Source organism: Elephas maximus, chromosome 7 (genome assembly GCF_024166365.1).
Source record: "Elephas maximus indicus isolate mEleMax1 chromosome 7, mEleMax1 primary haplotype, whole genome shotgun sequence".
In the NCBI taxonomy this organism is placed as follows: Eukaryota; Metazoa; Chordata; class Mammalia; order Proboscidea; family Elephantidae; genus Elephas; species Elephas maximus.
Window position 1 is genome coordinate 65,844,428 of NC_064825.1, and position 16,332 is coordinate 65,860,759.

General features: G+C 44.4%; 1 protein-coding gene across 1 annotated transcript in view; it reads right to left on the reverse strand.

Annotated features, from left to right (window-relative positions):
* IRAG1 (inositol 1,4,5-triphosphate receptor associated 1) overlaps window positions 1-15,864 on the reverse strand; it is a 155,990-nt gene extending 140,126 nt beyond the window's left edge. The window contains 1 exon segment of the mRNA XM_049890380.1: window positions 15,286-15,864. Coding sequence (XP_049746337.1) covers window positions 15,286-15,352 — 67 coding nt within the window. The 5' untranslated portion in view covers window positions 15,353-15,864.
* Between the last annotated feature and the right edge of the window lie 468 nt (window positions 15,865-16,332).

The following is a 16,332-nucleotide window of genomic DNA, read 5'->3' on the forward strand; positions in this document are numbered from 1 at the left end:
CCTTCTGAAATTTATTCTCAGATCCACCATTGTTTAGAAATGCCCTCTGCTACGTGACTGGTCTATGCTGGCACAGACTTCTGTACCTAATCTGCCAATTGCTACCTCACTTATAATCAAAACTCTTTTCCCTGGGGCAGATTCTGCCTGTGCCAAGGAGACTAACTTTTGCCTTTTCTGGGTTTTCTGTGGCCTAACTGGAATCCTGGGTTAATGCTGCCTTTTGATGTTGATATGAGGCTAAACCTGAGTGTGTCCCTCAGCTCTTTAAATATCCTCTCTATTCTCTTGTTCATCCCAAGAAGATCTTTTTCCCCCTTCTCAGGAGGAAACTCTCCTTTGGACTGAGGAGTCCCCTGACCTCCGTGGGGCAGAAAAGGGCCAAAATAACCGCCAGCCGGACACAGTGGAAGCTTCCAATGCTAGTATCCTAGTTCCATGTGGGACCAGGAGACTATAAAGAATAAGGCAACAATATAGACAACAAATAAGAGTAACAACATTCACTATTCATCAAAGGCTGATGCTTGAGATATATTTACTCACTCAGTACCCCAACTGCACTAGGAGGTAGACGTTATTTTGCAGATGAGGAAAACTGGGACTCAGTGTGGTGCTACAACTAGTTCCAAGGTAACACAGCCCATGGGTAGCTTTTCTCACTTTGGCTCACTGCTTGCCTCCCAGAGAGAAGCTTTTGGGCCATCCTGACCCACATGGATCTGCAGGGGCTCTCCAGATGCCATGTGATCCGCTCAAGTAAGAATGCCCCTAGACAGCTTTCTGAATATATGTTCCATAAAACCCTAGTTCTGGGCAATATTCTAAAGAGCTCTGAACGTAAAGGTTTCCATGTTTCAATACGCTTGGGGATATCGATCGAGATGGGTTTTTGTCCTATAGGCCTTTTCAGAGCCTTTAAGAAGAAAATGCAGAGTATAAATCTCCAATAGCAAAAAAATAAACCCGTTGCTGTTGAGTTGATTACAACTCACAGTGACCCTATAGGACAGAGTAGAACTGCCCCATAGGGTTTCCAGGAGTGGCTGGTGGATTCGAACTGCTGACCTTTTGGTTAGCAGCTGAGCTCAAGATCACACAGCTATGATGTGGCAGGGCTGGGATATGACCTTGTGCAAGATACTTTATCTTCCTGTGCCTCAGTTTCCTCACCTGTAAACATAGGTGATGATAATAATGTAGATTATATAATACACATAAACTTCCTAGAGCAATGTTTGGTACATAGTAAGTGACCAATAAATGTTAGCTGGCTTTTTTTTTAATATTGTGCTTTAGGTGAAAGCACAGTCTCATGTGTCTACTTGAGCTAAGAAGCACACTCCTCACCAGTATCATTTTATGTCTTATAGTCCAGTCTAATCTTTGTCTGAAGAGTTGGCTTTGAGAATGGTTTTAGTTTTGGGCTAATAGAGAGTCCAGGGGCCATGAACTCTGGGGTCCCTCCAGTCTCAGTCAGACCATTAAGTCTGGTGTTTTTACTAGAATTTGAGGTCTCCATCCCACTTTTCTCCTGCTCCATCAGGGACTCCCGGTTGCATTCCCTGTCAGGGCAGTCATTGGTGGTAGCCGGGTATCATCTAGTTCTTCTGGTCTCAGGCTGATGGAGTCTCTGTTTTATGTGGCCCTTTCTGTCTCTTGGGCTCATATTTTACTTGTGTCTTTGGTGTTCTTCATTCTTTGCTCCAGGTGGGTTGAGACCAATTGATGCATCTTAGATGGCCGCTTGGCAGCTTTGAAGACCCCAGACGCCACTCACCAAAGTGGGATGCAGAACATTTTCTTAATACACTTTGTTATGTTAGCTGGTATTTTTAATCCTCAAGAGCCTTGAAGAATAAATTTCCCATATTCCCTCAGAAGCATTAATCCACACCTGGAACTCCTTGTCCCCAGATCCATAGCAGCCTCTAATTTTATAAAACACCTCAGCAAAAATGGCAATGAGCCAGTTACAAGATGCTCATGATTCCCTAGGAATAACCCTTCTTAGCTTTGACAGCTGGGAAGGCCTACTTCTACCTTATGTTTTCTCCCTCACAGAAGGTCACACAAGAATCAGAAGACCTAAATTCTAAACCCAACTTACTCATTTACCAATCATATCCCAAGCTTCCTTCTCCATAAAAATGGAATGTAGCAAGACTTGTGTCCACGGATATGGCACAGAAAGGGTTAGGGCTAGAACCCTAAGTAGGCAGAGGCCTAGGATGGCCACTCTGACAAAGATAGGCAAAGTGGCAGGGAGGAGAGAAGGCAGTACTAATGACAGGCAGTGTTTTGTGCCTTTAGCGAAATGGGAAAGGGTTCTTATGCTTGGGTAGTGAATCAGGAAAATTAACACCAACTGCTGCAACAGGCAAACCCAAAATCTCAGTGGTTTGGAATCTACGTCTTGCTGACTTAAATAAATCTGGAGCTCATGAAGACAAAAGTGCATAAAGCCAATGAAAGTCATAACGCAAATCTGGCGGCAGGTGACAGAGGGAGGGGTTATGCCTCCTATAGTGCATAAAATTGTGAAACCAAGAGAATCAATGAAAGTGTACACAGATAACATGGCTCCACAATTCTCTGGGAGAATCAAATGAGATACAATCGGAGAAGGTACTTTGTAGGTACTAGTTAGCTGTTCAAATCATTTTCCTGGGTCTCTGCAGGTTCTCTAGATCTCCTCCACTTGTGGAGCTCTGAGGTGGTACCCAATGCCTCCTGGAAAACCAACTAATTGACATTGAGTTGCTTCCGACTCATGGCGACCCATGTGTGTCAGAGTAGAGCTGTGCTCCATTTTCAGTGGCTGGTTTTTGAGAAGTAGATCGACAGGCCTTTCTTCTGAGGCACCATTGGGTGAACTTGACCCTCCAACCTTTCAGTTAGCAGCCAAGCGTGTTAACTGTTTACACTCAGGGATTCTCCCAAATTCAGGTACTCATAAGGTACATCCCTTCCAGGGGACTGAAATTCAGTCCTTTTGTCTGTACTCCTAACCCATGTAGGACATAGAACATCTGCTCCTAAAGCTGGAGAGCTGGGGGGCAGCTGGCCCAGCAGTGTGGGGGAAGAGGGACCATGCTCCAGCAGCTGCCTTTGTTAGCACCAAATAGGAGACCATCATTTCTGATTTGAGCTGTAACTGTTTAAAGCTGAGTCAAGCGCCTTGTTAACAAGAAAGAACATGAATTGGCATTCCCTTTAGCAGTAAATATTTTCTTAAAAACACAGTCTTCAATTGACAATGAAACCTGGTGCCAGGTCTAGCTACCCTAAAGCACTGCATGGGCTTTTAGGAAATGAACAATAATAGCTGACTCTTCTAACACAACTTCGATCTTCTTCCTCACCATGGACACAGTGTCTGACACAACAGTTGCTCTGGGATGGCCTCACTCATGTCACTACTGGGGTGAATCCCTGGGCCTTGGAGGGTGAGCAGTTAACAGATGAGGACACCAAGGACTCAGAAAGGAGAAATTATTTTCTTAAGGGAACAAAATGATTTGGAGGCAGAGCCAAGCCTGTATCTTGGGAGCCACTACTCATATGACTGATTTATTTCAGCTTGGGAAGGGGCACCAGGGCTGGATGTTGGAAGACTTTCACTGTCTTTCAACCTGGAAAGGTGGTCCATTCATTCTTTCATTTGTTCATTCATTCATCCAATTTCCACCAAAAATCTGTTATAAACTTGCCACGGGGCTAGGCAACTCCCACCTTCCCCTAACACCTTTCTAAAACCCATACTCATCTAACCTTTTAAAAAAATCTTACAGGTCCAGCTTCTACTTCCTCCTGGCCTGGTAACCTCCTGTGGGAGTTTCTGTTTTGATGGGTTCTGTGCACTTTGCCCCAAGGGCAATATAGCTTGGCTCTGCCACTCCAACTACGTGATCCTGAGTGATTAACTTCACAAAACCTGGATTTTCTCATCAGGAAAATGGAGATAATACTATTACCTATTTCATAGGGTGTTGCAAAATAATGAATGCTAAGCGCTTAGCAGTATTTAGCTGGTGCTCAGTAAGGGATAAGCTGTTATAATAATAATAAATAAGTTCATTATTGTTATTAGTCTTACTGTTGTGATGTGAAACAAGTCTCTGGAGGTTTCAGCAAGTGGAACCTTCCCCTCCCTAATTCTGAAAAGTCAAGCTTTCTTTGCTTATGTGCCTAGGTATCTTCTGTGTTTTATAAACAGTAGGAGCCATGATTTAGGGATAATTTGCCAAGTGCTTCTGGGTCTAATGTGCCAGATACTGGAGGTCCATCACTGCATCCATCTTACTCTGCTGGCCCTGACTTCCTTGAGACTTCCTGTGAATACCAGATCTTCAGGAATGTTGCTATCCATGTGGACAGCAGCAAGGAAATAAGGCAGCCCTCCAATGCATAAACTGGTGAAAAACCCACATGCAATGGACATGATTAGTCATCTATGGCAGCATGCGAAGAATTTATTTTGCTGCTTTCTCTTTGCTTCTCCCTCTTTCATATTGGAATGTAAATATGGCTGAGGAGTTGGGAGGCTGGCCTGGGATTTCTAGAGAGCAGGACAGGAAGGTAATCACAAGTTAGTAACAATATGCATATGCATTGGAGAGACTTTTGCCCTCAGTATTTTTCCCTTCTCTAGAAGGGACCCCTACATACAAGGGATGGTTCCCCTTGGACATATCTATGCCCCCATGATCCTGTCCCCTGGTCATGATTGATTGATCCTGACCTAAGCTGGGCCTATCAGACTCTCTGTCCTGAGAACTTGGACAGAACTAAGAGCCACTGTACTCTGGTCAAGCTAGTGGTTGTGCCCTAGAGCTGTTGTCTTCATAGAGGAGCATGTATACCCAGGGAATGTGCAAGATGATCCAGTGGCTTATGGGAAGAAAATCTGAAACTGTCAAATTTTCGTTTTATTAAAAAAGTAGGAAACAAAATAAACTTTCCTCAATGTTTAAGCAGATTGAATAATGCCCTCATTCAGTCCACAAGTCAAAAGGTCACTGTCATGTCTGGTTCATGAAATGTCCTGAGGAAAGAGGGGGAATTCTACAATGCTAAGGAGCTGATGTACCCTCTCCTGTATTTATTTGCTTTCAGTGAAGTGGACCTACATCTCGTATGTGCCCAAGTAAGTGGATTAGTGGAATACATTTATCTAGTTTTAACCAAACCATCATAAAATGGGCATGTGGCTTAAAAAAACTCTTGCAAAAAAAATGTGCAGTACAGATAGTACTACTAATGAAACCACAAGTAATGCTCAAAAAATTATTTTGTAAACTGGTGGATAAAATTGAAAATTTAGTATCACAATCCAGTAAGCGCAGCCAAGGATGCCATTCTTCCAGGCCAAGGGTTCTGGGCTGGTCTTCCTCTGTCCTTTTTCCTTGCCTGTCCTGCCCCCAGATTCATTCTCTGCTCTGCTCTACCCTGAGCTCCAGAATGATCCAAGATGGCACTTATATGAAGTACCACTTGGGCTTCCTTGCTTGCTGGTTGAGTTTGGCCAGTGGACCAGCAAAAAGTAGGAGAGAGAGGTTGGGGTACGTCCTCCCCTGCTTCCTATTTGCTTCAGCCCTACATCTCTGGCAGTAGCTAGACTACCTACTACCCATTGCCATCAAGTCAATTTTGACTCATAGGAACCCCATAGTACAGGGTAGAACTGCCCCATTGGTTTTCCAAGGCTATAAATCTTTACAGAAGCAGAATGCCACATCCTTCTCCCACAGAATGGCTGGTGGGTTCATATTCCTGACCTTTGAGGTAGCAGCCAAGTACTTAGCCACTGCATCACCAGGACTCCTTAGTAGTGGCTGTATCCCTCCATAACTACAGCTCTTGCTAATTTAACCCTCTTCCCTGACTCCAGATCTCAACGGCTGCTGGTAACACTATTTCCTTCTCTTCCCCTTCTAACTAGGCTGGTAATGGCCTCTGGCTATTGCTAGTTTTGGGGTTCCTCACTATCACTTGTTGGTTCCCACACCTCCGTAAATAGTCCTTTGGTTAAAGATTCTTGAGCCGGCTAAGTTACATTTGTTTCCCTGCTAGGAGTCTGATTGATAAAGTATCTCTTTAAGCCATGATGGTCATTAAAGCCAGTGATTATCCAAAGTGCCAACCCAAGATTTAACAAAATAATGAAGAATAATCACTCACATTTCACTTAATAAAGAATACAGTTTTTAGAGAAAGCAAAAAATTATTGACACTATTTTTTTAAAAAATGATTTTCAAAATATTATTTCATCTTTCTCATTTAAAAAAAGTATTTTATACATTTTATAAACTAGCATATTAGTACAGTAGTTTATGAGTATGATTTAAAATAAATAAATACTCGCAAATTGGAAGTGCATGCTAAAAGAATTTTTTTTAACTTATGAGGTGCATCATCAAAAAAACTCAAAGACCTTTGGAGAAAGGATAGCAAGTTTCTGTTGCTGAGTCCCTAGCCTTGCCCTGGCTCTTGCCCTTCCAGAGACTTGGCTTTCTACTTCTTCCTTTGATTCTCTGAACTACCTTTCAATAAACCTCAGCTTTCTCTTATGTTAGCTAACATAGGCTTCTGGTACTTGGTAACCAAAGAACTTTAACCAATATAGATGAAATCTGATCAATTTCTTATGTGCTCCCTGGAGACAGGCTAGGTGAACACCACTACCTTCAGCAGTAATAACCACCATTTATAGAGCACGTTTTTACAGCAGACAAAAGAGACCCCAAAGAAAAATGCTCATCTAAACTTTCCAGAGGAGAGTAACGCATCTTGATCTCTGGGAAAGTCTTCCTGCTATGGGCAGGGATGGCTCATCAGGTGACATTCTGGCCTGGGTGAAAAAACCCTCAGGACTTTTGACCTTTTGGCCAAAATCTCCATCCCCAGGCATTTTGGTCATTGTAAAAGTTTATACCCCACCATACATTAGCATGTACACATTCAGAAATGTATACTTCAGTCTCTTGTGAGTTTGAATATCATGAGTTAGTCTCTAAATATACACTCAACTCCAGGCCACTGACCAGACTTAAGAATAGCTCCATCCTGGAACATCCCCAGACTTATGCACTTTAGGAAGGCCCCTTGGCATCCAGTCTGTCAGTTGCCACCTGACAACACTGAGCCTTATCATCATTGCCTTTCAACCTACAATAGGAACCAGTCAGACCTCAGCTAGGGAAATAGGAAAGCTATCTTAGGAAAGAAGCCCAGACAGCATTACATTCTCCCTAGAGAGTCAAATCTCAAAAGGTTGAAAATATTATGACAGAACTGCCCTTAAGGAAACCTGAATATTTGAGGGCCCAAAATAAAGGAGTCCCATATGTTCAAAGCTAGACTCCAATAAAATAATGAATATTTATTGAGTGCTTATATTCAAGTATTTTGATACAATAATCCAATTTACCTTCATAACAACACTTTGAGCAAGTAATATTGTCATCAGCCCTATTTTATAGGTAAGGGAAGTAAGGCAGAGAGAGGTTAGATCATTCCCAAGGTCACAAAGTAAGTAGTGGAGCTGGGATGTGAACTCAGGAGGTCTGATTGGAAAACCTAAAGTCCCAATCACTACTCAGCCTACCTCTGAGGCAGACTGGGAGACATGGCAACCTCTAGGAGCTTTTAGGGCACAAACCTTGCATAGTCACAAAAAGTGACTCAAGACTCACAACTGTAGGGCACAACATTTCTTACCAATAGAATGTTCATTAATCTAGACTTGTAAATGGAGGAAGTGACTTGCTAATGCAGGAAGTGACTTGTTAACGGACTTCTAAATAGAGAAAGGAACTTGTTAACGGACAAGGTTATTAGCCTGATAAAGAGTTTCACAAGCTGAAAGAAGACAAAAGAGAGGTGCAAAGCAGAGGAGGCCTACTGGGACAGCTGAAGAGCTTGGGCCTCTGAGCAGCATTATTGAGGGCCTTCCGAGGGCCTCCTAGGCTCAAACTGCAGGAGCAGAAACCAAGGGCTAGACATTCTCCTTTGCCCTGCTGCCCAGGTGTATAAGTCACAGGGAGTTGAAAAGGGATGGATGTCTGGAATCTAATGATTTGAGTTTTACTTTTCATTCTCTACTTACTTACTAGTTACTAGTTAGTGACCTAATCTCACTGAGTCAGTTTGCTCATAAACATCTCCCTTAGGTGGCTACAATATGGATTTAATGAGTTAAAAAAAAAAAATAGACATAAAATGCCTGGCTCATAGAACGTGCTCAAACAATGGTAGTTCCCTTTCCATATCTTCTCTTGCCTATCTGTATAGTAACCTAGAAGAAAATCTGTTTAAACCCGTTGCCATAGAGTCAATTCTGACACATAGAGAACCTAGAAGACGAGGGGAATTAAGAGGTCATTTGCTGCTTATCTAGAGCTACAAGGAAAAACTCTTACCAGATACCTCCAGTTGGCTGCTGTTTTGTCTAACGAAGAACTTCGCATCAAACAAGACCCCACCAGGCATCTCAGGATAAGAGAGGATAAGGTTCCATCAAGTGGAAAAGCCAGGAGCTAGGGTGCCCACCTTCACGGAACTCACCTGTGACAGGCCCTGCAGCCTCAACTCTCCGACTCACACTAGGGCATGGCCTAAGTCTCACTAGGTTCATCACCAGAGGGACCAGCTTTCAACAGGACTTGGACAAGGACCTTCCTTTGGCACTATAAGGAGGACGATGCTTCTTCCCCATAACTGATTGTTTCCTTCCGTGTGAAAGGAGCCCCAAGAGAGTAATACTTTTGGATTCACTTCAGGGGAATGGCTTACGTGACTGGTGAGCTCTGAGAAATGTTAACAGGAATAGCTCAGCCCTCTTCTTCTTCCCTTTCTCTTAGGAATGAGCTGCCTACAGAAAACACACTGTTCTACTCCTCTCCATGCTCTAAGACTTAAAGGGGGTTGCCTTCATGGGGGAGGGGAGGAACTACATGGGGCTGGGAATAAGTCTGCTTAATTCAATATTAGAAAGCCTACCTGCCTGCCTGTACACTTCCAATACTAGCTTTATCAGTCATTAGGATTATATTAGACTCTGAATTCTCGGAAAGTCTCAGAACTTAAGTGAAGGAAGGGGGTGTTACTTATTGGGCCTCCTGAAAGACCCCACCGGGCACCAACAGGCAATCATCTAGAGAATAAGCCTATCACTCTCCTTGGGGCATTAATGGAGGTGAGACTAGGACCATGAATTACAGATGGTCAGAGCCTCAAACCCAGTGCAGAAATCTCTTTGATGGAATCTCTGGAAGGGGGCAGACATGGCCCAGAAATAATAATAACTAACGTTTACTGGGAGCTAAGAACAGGCACTGGGCTAATGAATTTCGCCCTGTGAAGTAGGTGCTATCATTATCTCCATTTTACAGGAGAGGAAACTGAGATTCAGAGAGATGAAGTGCAGCTTGAGGTAATACAGAGACACAGTCACTCCAGCAGTTGCTCCTTCCACCAGGGCATCAGCTCCCCATTGTATTAATGAGGGAAAAGATGGACAACATTGAGCCCACCTCTGGACTCACAATCCAGTGTTCTTTTGATCACACCGATATGAGCAAACCATGTCAAGGGTGTCTTCAGGCTTTCTTCTTCTGAAGAACCAGGAACCCTGGGCTCTCTGGAAACAGCTCCTTTGTTCTCCTGTCAGCAGTAGAACTCCCTGTGGCCTCTGTATGTCCCTTCCTTTGGCAGTCACCATGTCTTCTGTGTATGACTCATTCTCTCTCACCAGCCCACAGATCACTAGCTTTTCCTTGGTTTCACTGGGATGGCTCAGTTCCCTCCAAACCATGCACACACTGATCTCCCTGTCCATAAAATCCCAATTTCCACCAAGTCCTCTGCACAGCACCCTCACAATTTTTGTCATGTTGTGTGTGGCACCTATATCTTTAATTAATTTTTTAAAATCTAACTAGCGCTGGGCCAAAAAGCCAAGGTTGAAAGCCCAGCTCTGCCATTTACTAGCTTTGTGTTGTGTTTCTGAGCAAGTTCTTTATTCTCTGTATGTCTCAATTTTCTCAACTGTATAATAGGGTTGTTACAAAGGTACCTATTTCAGAGACACCTACCTCAAAGGGTTGCTCTGAGTACTAAATGAAGTACTGCAGGTAAAGCATTAGAGAGCACTTAAGCACACCGTAAGCACTCAGTAAGTCTTAGCTACTATTGTCATTATTTTTATTTAAAAGGAAAATTTTATATCTCTACCGTAAATGGCAAAATCAGTACCACTTGCCACAAATAGAGTTATTATAAAAATAAATGAAACGAAAACAGTATTAAATTCTAGCTGTTGCCTGCCAAGGGCTCCATGCCTAAGGCCTGCTCTCGTTTTGTCAAAAAGGGAGACAAGCAAGTGTCAGAAAGATGGTAAAGACACACTCTGCTCAAACTAAGGTGACCAACTCATCTCGGTTTGCCCAGGACTTCCAGTTTTAGCACTGAAGTCCTGTGTCACTCCTCATTCCCGGGGAAACCAGCATAGTTGTCACCCTACTTCATTGGAAACTTTCTCTTTGGTCAGAAAGACTGAAAAGATTTTAAAAAAGGAGAATAACGTTCTCATGATATGATTTCATGCACTTAAGGCGGAGGTAGTACTGTACTTAAAATCATCTTGCAGAATAAGCCCCCACCTTGGGAAATATCTCACAAGCCCAGCTCTGAGAGCTGAGCTTCCAAACATCATAAACGTATGTAAAAGCCACCCCATGGTATGCGCCACTGAGAGAATGCATTTACAAAATGACCAATGAGAGGAGCACTGAGTAAACTGTCATACAGCTAAAATGACTCTATATTACATAACCATTGAAAAAATCTTATTTTTGAGGTATATTTCATGATATATAAAAGGGTGGCACAGGACCGGGTGGTGTTTTGTTCTGTTTCTTGTACATAGGGTCGCTATGAGTCGGAACTCACTCGACAGCAACTAACAATGACAGTAACAAAAGGATCCTGATAGAATGTTCAGTTAAAAAAAAAAAAGCAGACTACAAAATCATCATGCAATAAGACCCTAGTTTTATAAAATATAGAGAAATATAAAGACAGGGAAGAAACCTACCATAATATCAACAATACTTATTTCTGAGTGATGGAATTACGGAGGAATTTTTATTTCTGTATTTTCTTATTTATACTCATTTCTGTATTTTCCAAGAAATTTTAACAAGAAACGTACATTACTTTTACTGCTAGAATAAAGTGCGTAAAAATCATAAATTAAAAATTATTAGGAAATTTGTACACCAATATTCATTGCAGCATTATTCATAACACCCAAAGGTAGAAACAAGAGTCCATGAACAGATAAACGGATAAACAAAATGTACTATATACATGGAGTGGAATTTTATTCTACCATAAAAAGAAACAAAGTTTTGATACATGCTGAATGGATGAGCCTTGAAAACATTATGCTGAGTGAAATAAGCCAGACACAAAAAGAACAAATATCATATGATCCCATTTATATGCAATATCTAGAATAGACAAAGGCACAGAGACAGAAGGTAGGCTGGTGGTTACCACGGGCTGGGGGAAGAGGAGAATGAAGAATTAATGCTTCATAGGAACAGGCTTTCTGTTTGAGGTGATGAAAAAGTATGGAAACAAGAAGTGGTGATAGTTGTACAACATTGCAAATGTGATTAATGCCACTGGATTTTATACTTGAAAATGGTTAAAATGGCAAATTTCATGTTGTATATATTTTACCACAATAAAAACAAAATTAACAGGAAAAAAGTAACCAAAGTGGATTAATCCCAGCTTCGGTAAACAGTTTTTTATATGTGGCCACCTAGGAGGGAAGATTTTCTGACTGCCTGACTGATTCCCACTTTCCTTCTCCCCAGGAGAAGGCCCTGGCAAAGAAGGCAGGATCGTCCAAAGTTGTGGGCGCATGTTGCCTCTGCTAAGGCTCTGGGCCTGAAGGGCGCATCCAGTGAGGCTGCCCTGGGTTCTTGCCTGAACTCCGGGTCTGACCTCCAACGTCCATGGGACAAACTTAGAATTCTCTTTTCTTGACTTTCTCATCATTTGGACTGTGACCCTGGGACCTGGGTTACTAACTAGAGGCAGAAGGGCACCTAATGTAGTAAACACTACCTATGGACCTAGGTGGTCAGAGGTGGGATGCACACTTAGCAGCTGTGTGCCTTTGGGTATGTTGCTTCACCTCATTGAGCAGCTGTGTCCTTATTTCTAACCAAACCAAACCAAACTGTTGCCATTGAGTTGATTCCAACTCATAGCGACCCCATAGGACAGAGGAGAACTGCCCCATAGGGTTTCCAAGATGAAGCTGGTGGATTTGAACTGCTGACCTTTGGGTTAGCTGTTGAGCTCTTAACCAGTGTGCCACCAGGACTCCTCATCTCTAACATGAGAATTAAATAGTGCATGTAGCACAGATCCTGGTGCAAGGTAGGAGCTCAGGTAGTATCGATTTCCTTTCCTTTTACATGTAGCACATATACTGTATGCATGTACATTGCACACCTGTACACACATATCCATTATATACATATAACATATATGTATCTTTTAGATATACTACATGAGAACCACTTCTCCATATCCCTCCCCCCAACTCAAATAACTTCCCAAGGGGCAGGGGCAGAGTCTGGGGGGCTCCAAGCTCTCTCCTCCCATCTATCCAGGCCTCTGCTCCTCCTTTTTCAGCAAACAGGATTCCTCTGCTGACTGCCAAGTCCTAGGAAAGACAGATGAGGGGCAACCCAGTGGCTCTATGGGCCTACCCAGGAGAGGCGGTGGGGTGGGGAGGGGATGGCGAACTTGAGATTCCCACTTTGAATCCTGTCAAGCCAAATCGGAAGAATCTGATCATCTGGTACACATATATAATAAACCCAAGGCCTCGTTAAGCCACAGCACACTTTATAAACATTATGTCCGTTTATTCATTCAAAATAACTAATCTTGAGCATTTACTACACTCCCTTTATCATGCTGGGCACTGGGCACACAGTGAATGAGATGAGGTCCCTGCCCCCCAGGACTCAGTCTCTACTTGTGCTGGAGTGTGGGGTGCATTCATCCACCTTCATTACCAAAGCTCAGAGGAAAGAGACAGGGATTGTTTGGGAAGCTGAGGATCCCTATTATGTGTGGTTCAGCCCACCAGGCAAGGAACCTGGCTTCCTCTCACAGAGACTCACAGAACTTACCATGCTGCAAGTGTGAGCCCATTGGCCTCCCTGGGAATTTAGGATCAAGAAGATGTTACACACCCCTAACTGTCCTCACCCAAGATACTATTTAAATCCCCTGCTCTGACAGTTGGTGGCTCGGTGATCTTGGGCAAGTCATTTAATGTGCCTGAATGCTGGTGTAAATGTTGCCTGTAAATCTGAGGTGAAGGTACACATGTATAGGATTGCTGTAAGGAGCACATGAAATCATGTACAGAGAGCCTTAGGCACACAGTGTTGGAACAGTTTTTTCCCCCCCTCCTCCCCGCCCTCTCAGAAAGGGTACTGACTGGACACCAGCAGAGCATAGTGGTTAAGGGCAAAGACTCCACAGATGGGTTATTCGGGTCAAATGCTAGCTCCTCCTTTCACCAGCTGTGTGACCGTTCTGCACTAAAATGTCCCCATCTACAAATGTGGGTGGTAACAATAATCCTTGTTTTGTATGGTAGTACAGTAGTGAGTGAATTGCTATATATGAAGGGCTTAGAACAGTGTCTGACACATAATGAGAACTACATAAGAGTCTGATTCCCCTTCCCGCCCCCAGGAAAACATGTGTATGGGGACAATTGATCATGTTGTCACAATTAGCACATAGTTATACCTCCTAGATGATTTTACAGGGCAAGCGAGCAAGAAATTTCTCTTCCAATAAATGCCCGACTTACTACCAAGCATAGAGGAAGGTACATCAGATGTGAATCCAAAAAGCCACCCCAATACACATGCACGCACATATCACTGAACCATGGAACAAACAAACATGACAACTGAATTGTCCATTCAGTTAAAAATCATAAGACACTATTCAAGGCAGGCATGTAACCTCACCTTCAAAGCTGTGTTGAGGGGCAGGAGCAATACAGACCTGGGTTGGAGCTCTAGCATGCTCCTTCTGACCTTAGGCAAGTCACTTAATGGGAGCATTCTCCTTTATAAGTGAGAGGCAAGTATGGCTCTACCTGCCTTACTGGCATGTCATAAGGATCAAGGAGCCTCTGCTTGTCTGCCCTAGTTGGGACAACAATCAGGTCTTGACTCCCTAATGCTCTCCCAGCCTGACAGTCCTAGGCAACTTCCTTCTTTTTCCTGCAAGAGACTCAGGCAAGCCCTGGGACCACTTTAATTTCCCCAATAACCTGCCCCAAGAGTGTCGAGAACAGCAGCTGCTGAACTCTGGGGGGCTGGTGCACTGGCCAGGGGTCTCAGACCCTGTGGTGCTGTTTACGCAAACTTCAGAGCCTTTCTGGGCTTTTAAAACTGTTTACTGGGCAGGAGGAAGCAAGACAGCTGGTGCCTCTCTCTGGCCTGTGGTTTCCACCGGCCTTTCCTTTGGAGAAAGCCAACCTGAGTGTGGGTCACTCTGGAAACAGTTTCACCACAGAGCCTCTGAGGGTGAGCCGCACTTAGGGCACAGGCCAAGGCTCATGTACCCCTCTAGAGAGCAGGTAAATGGCACAGGCTGGCAAAGCTGGAGACAGAAGGAGAGTTGAGGACAGAGCATAAAAATGGGGTCTGAACCCAGAACACAGGATAGACAGGGCAGGAACAGGGGCAGGGGCAGGATCAAGGATGGAGACAAGGATGGGGGGGGACAGGGTTCAAGGCAGGGGGCAGATGGGGACAGAGACAGGTACAGAGTGAACACAGAGGAGGGCTGGGGAAGGGGTAGCAAGCGGTCGGGAGAAAACCAAGTATTCTGAGACCCCTCTTACCCCAGAGGGGCTCACAGGAAAGCTAGGAGTAGGGATCTCCAGTCATAATCCACCTTTTCACCCTAACCTGTGCATGCTTCCCAACAGCTAGCAAAAGGAGCATGATTTAGTTAAGATTGACAAGATTCACTTTTACTTACAAATTAAAACAGCAGTAATAAAAATACTCAAACTGGAATGCCACCCAACAAAGCCAACTCCCCTGGAAAGTTAAAGTTAAGCACCCCATCCCAGCACCCTGTACCTTTAAGGAGAAGGGTTCCCTCTGCTTCCCCACTGAAGAGGCAGGTTATTCTCCGATATAGCAATTACTTACCTAAAATTGAGTTATTCCCCTTTCCTCCTCTGGCCAGCCTCTCTTCACTCTGGGGAGCTTTTACCATTTAAGGTCAATGTTACATCTGGCTCTGGAGCTGAGAAGCCTCTCTCTGGCTGTTGAGTCTCGGCCGCCCGCCTCCTCGAGAGGGGCTGGGACTTAGAGCAGCAAGTTCCTCAGGGAGCCCCCTCTAGTCAGGCTCAGGGGGCTAATGGAAGGGGAAACCAACCCGACTGGCCTCAGGGCTCAGGGTAGGCTGCATCTTCGAGACAGCAACTTGCCCTGGGTCTCTCCCATGGGCACCCACATGGCAGATGGCAGTGCCCATGGGCAGCAGCTCATGCCGCTGGTCACTGTCTCTGGCCAGGCAGGGATGAAAAAGACTCTGCAGATCCAGTTCCCAGCCTGGAATCTCCAGCAAGCATGTGAGCCTGGACAGGACCCTGGCCCAGTGCCAGGAGAAACTGGGAACATTTCCTGTCTTGGGGAGCTGGGGGCGGAGGCTGCTCCCACCTTAAACCCTTGGTATTACCAGAGGGAAGGGCCTGGAAGATTCAGCTAATCCAAGATCTGGCAGCGGCCCCAGGCGCTGCAACTCCTGCTCCTTTACTGAACAGCCAGTGGTTTTAACGCTGCAGAGCCTCAGTCTCCTCATCTAGATAGTGGGAATAACAGTGATAATACCTAACTCAACAGGGCTGGTGATAGTATTAAATGAGACGACATGGGAGTGACTAGCACAATGCCAGCATCTCTTCATCTCTTAAGTGCTTCCTGCCCCTGCCCAGACACAGGTGAGGAAGGGCTGCGTCTCTCCTGCCAGTCCACACTCTATCCATACTTGTTCCTCACCCACCTCAGGGGCAGTGCCCACCTGGGACCAAGATCATAGAGTTCCAGTCTCAGGGCAAGCCTCATGGGGTTCCAGCCACCCTCTGGGGTTAGCGGCTTTACAGAACAGCCCCGGACAAAGTGCCAGATAAAGTATAGGCTGCCCCACTAAATTTGAATTTCAGATAAACAACAAATGCCTTTTAAGTACAAGTA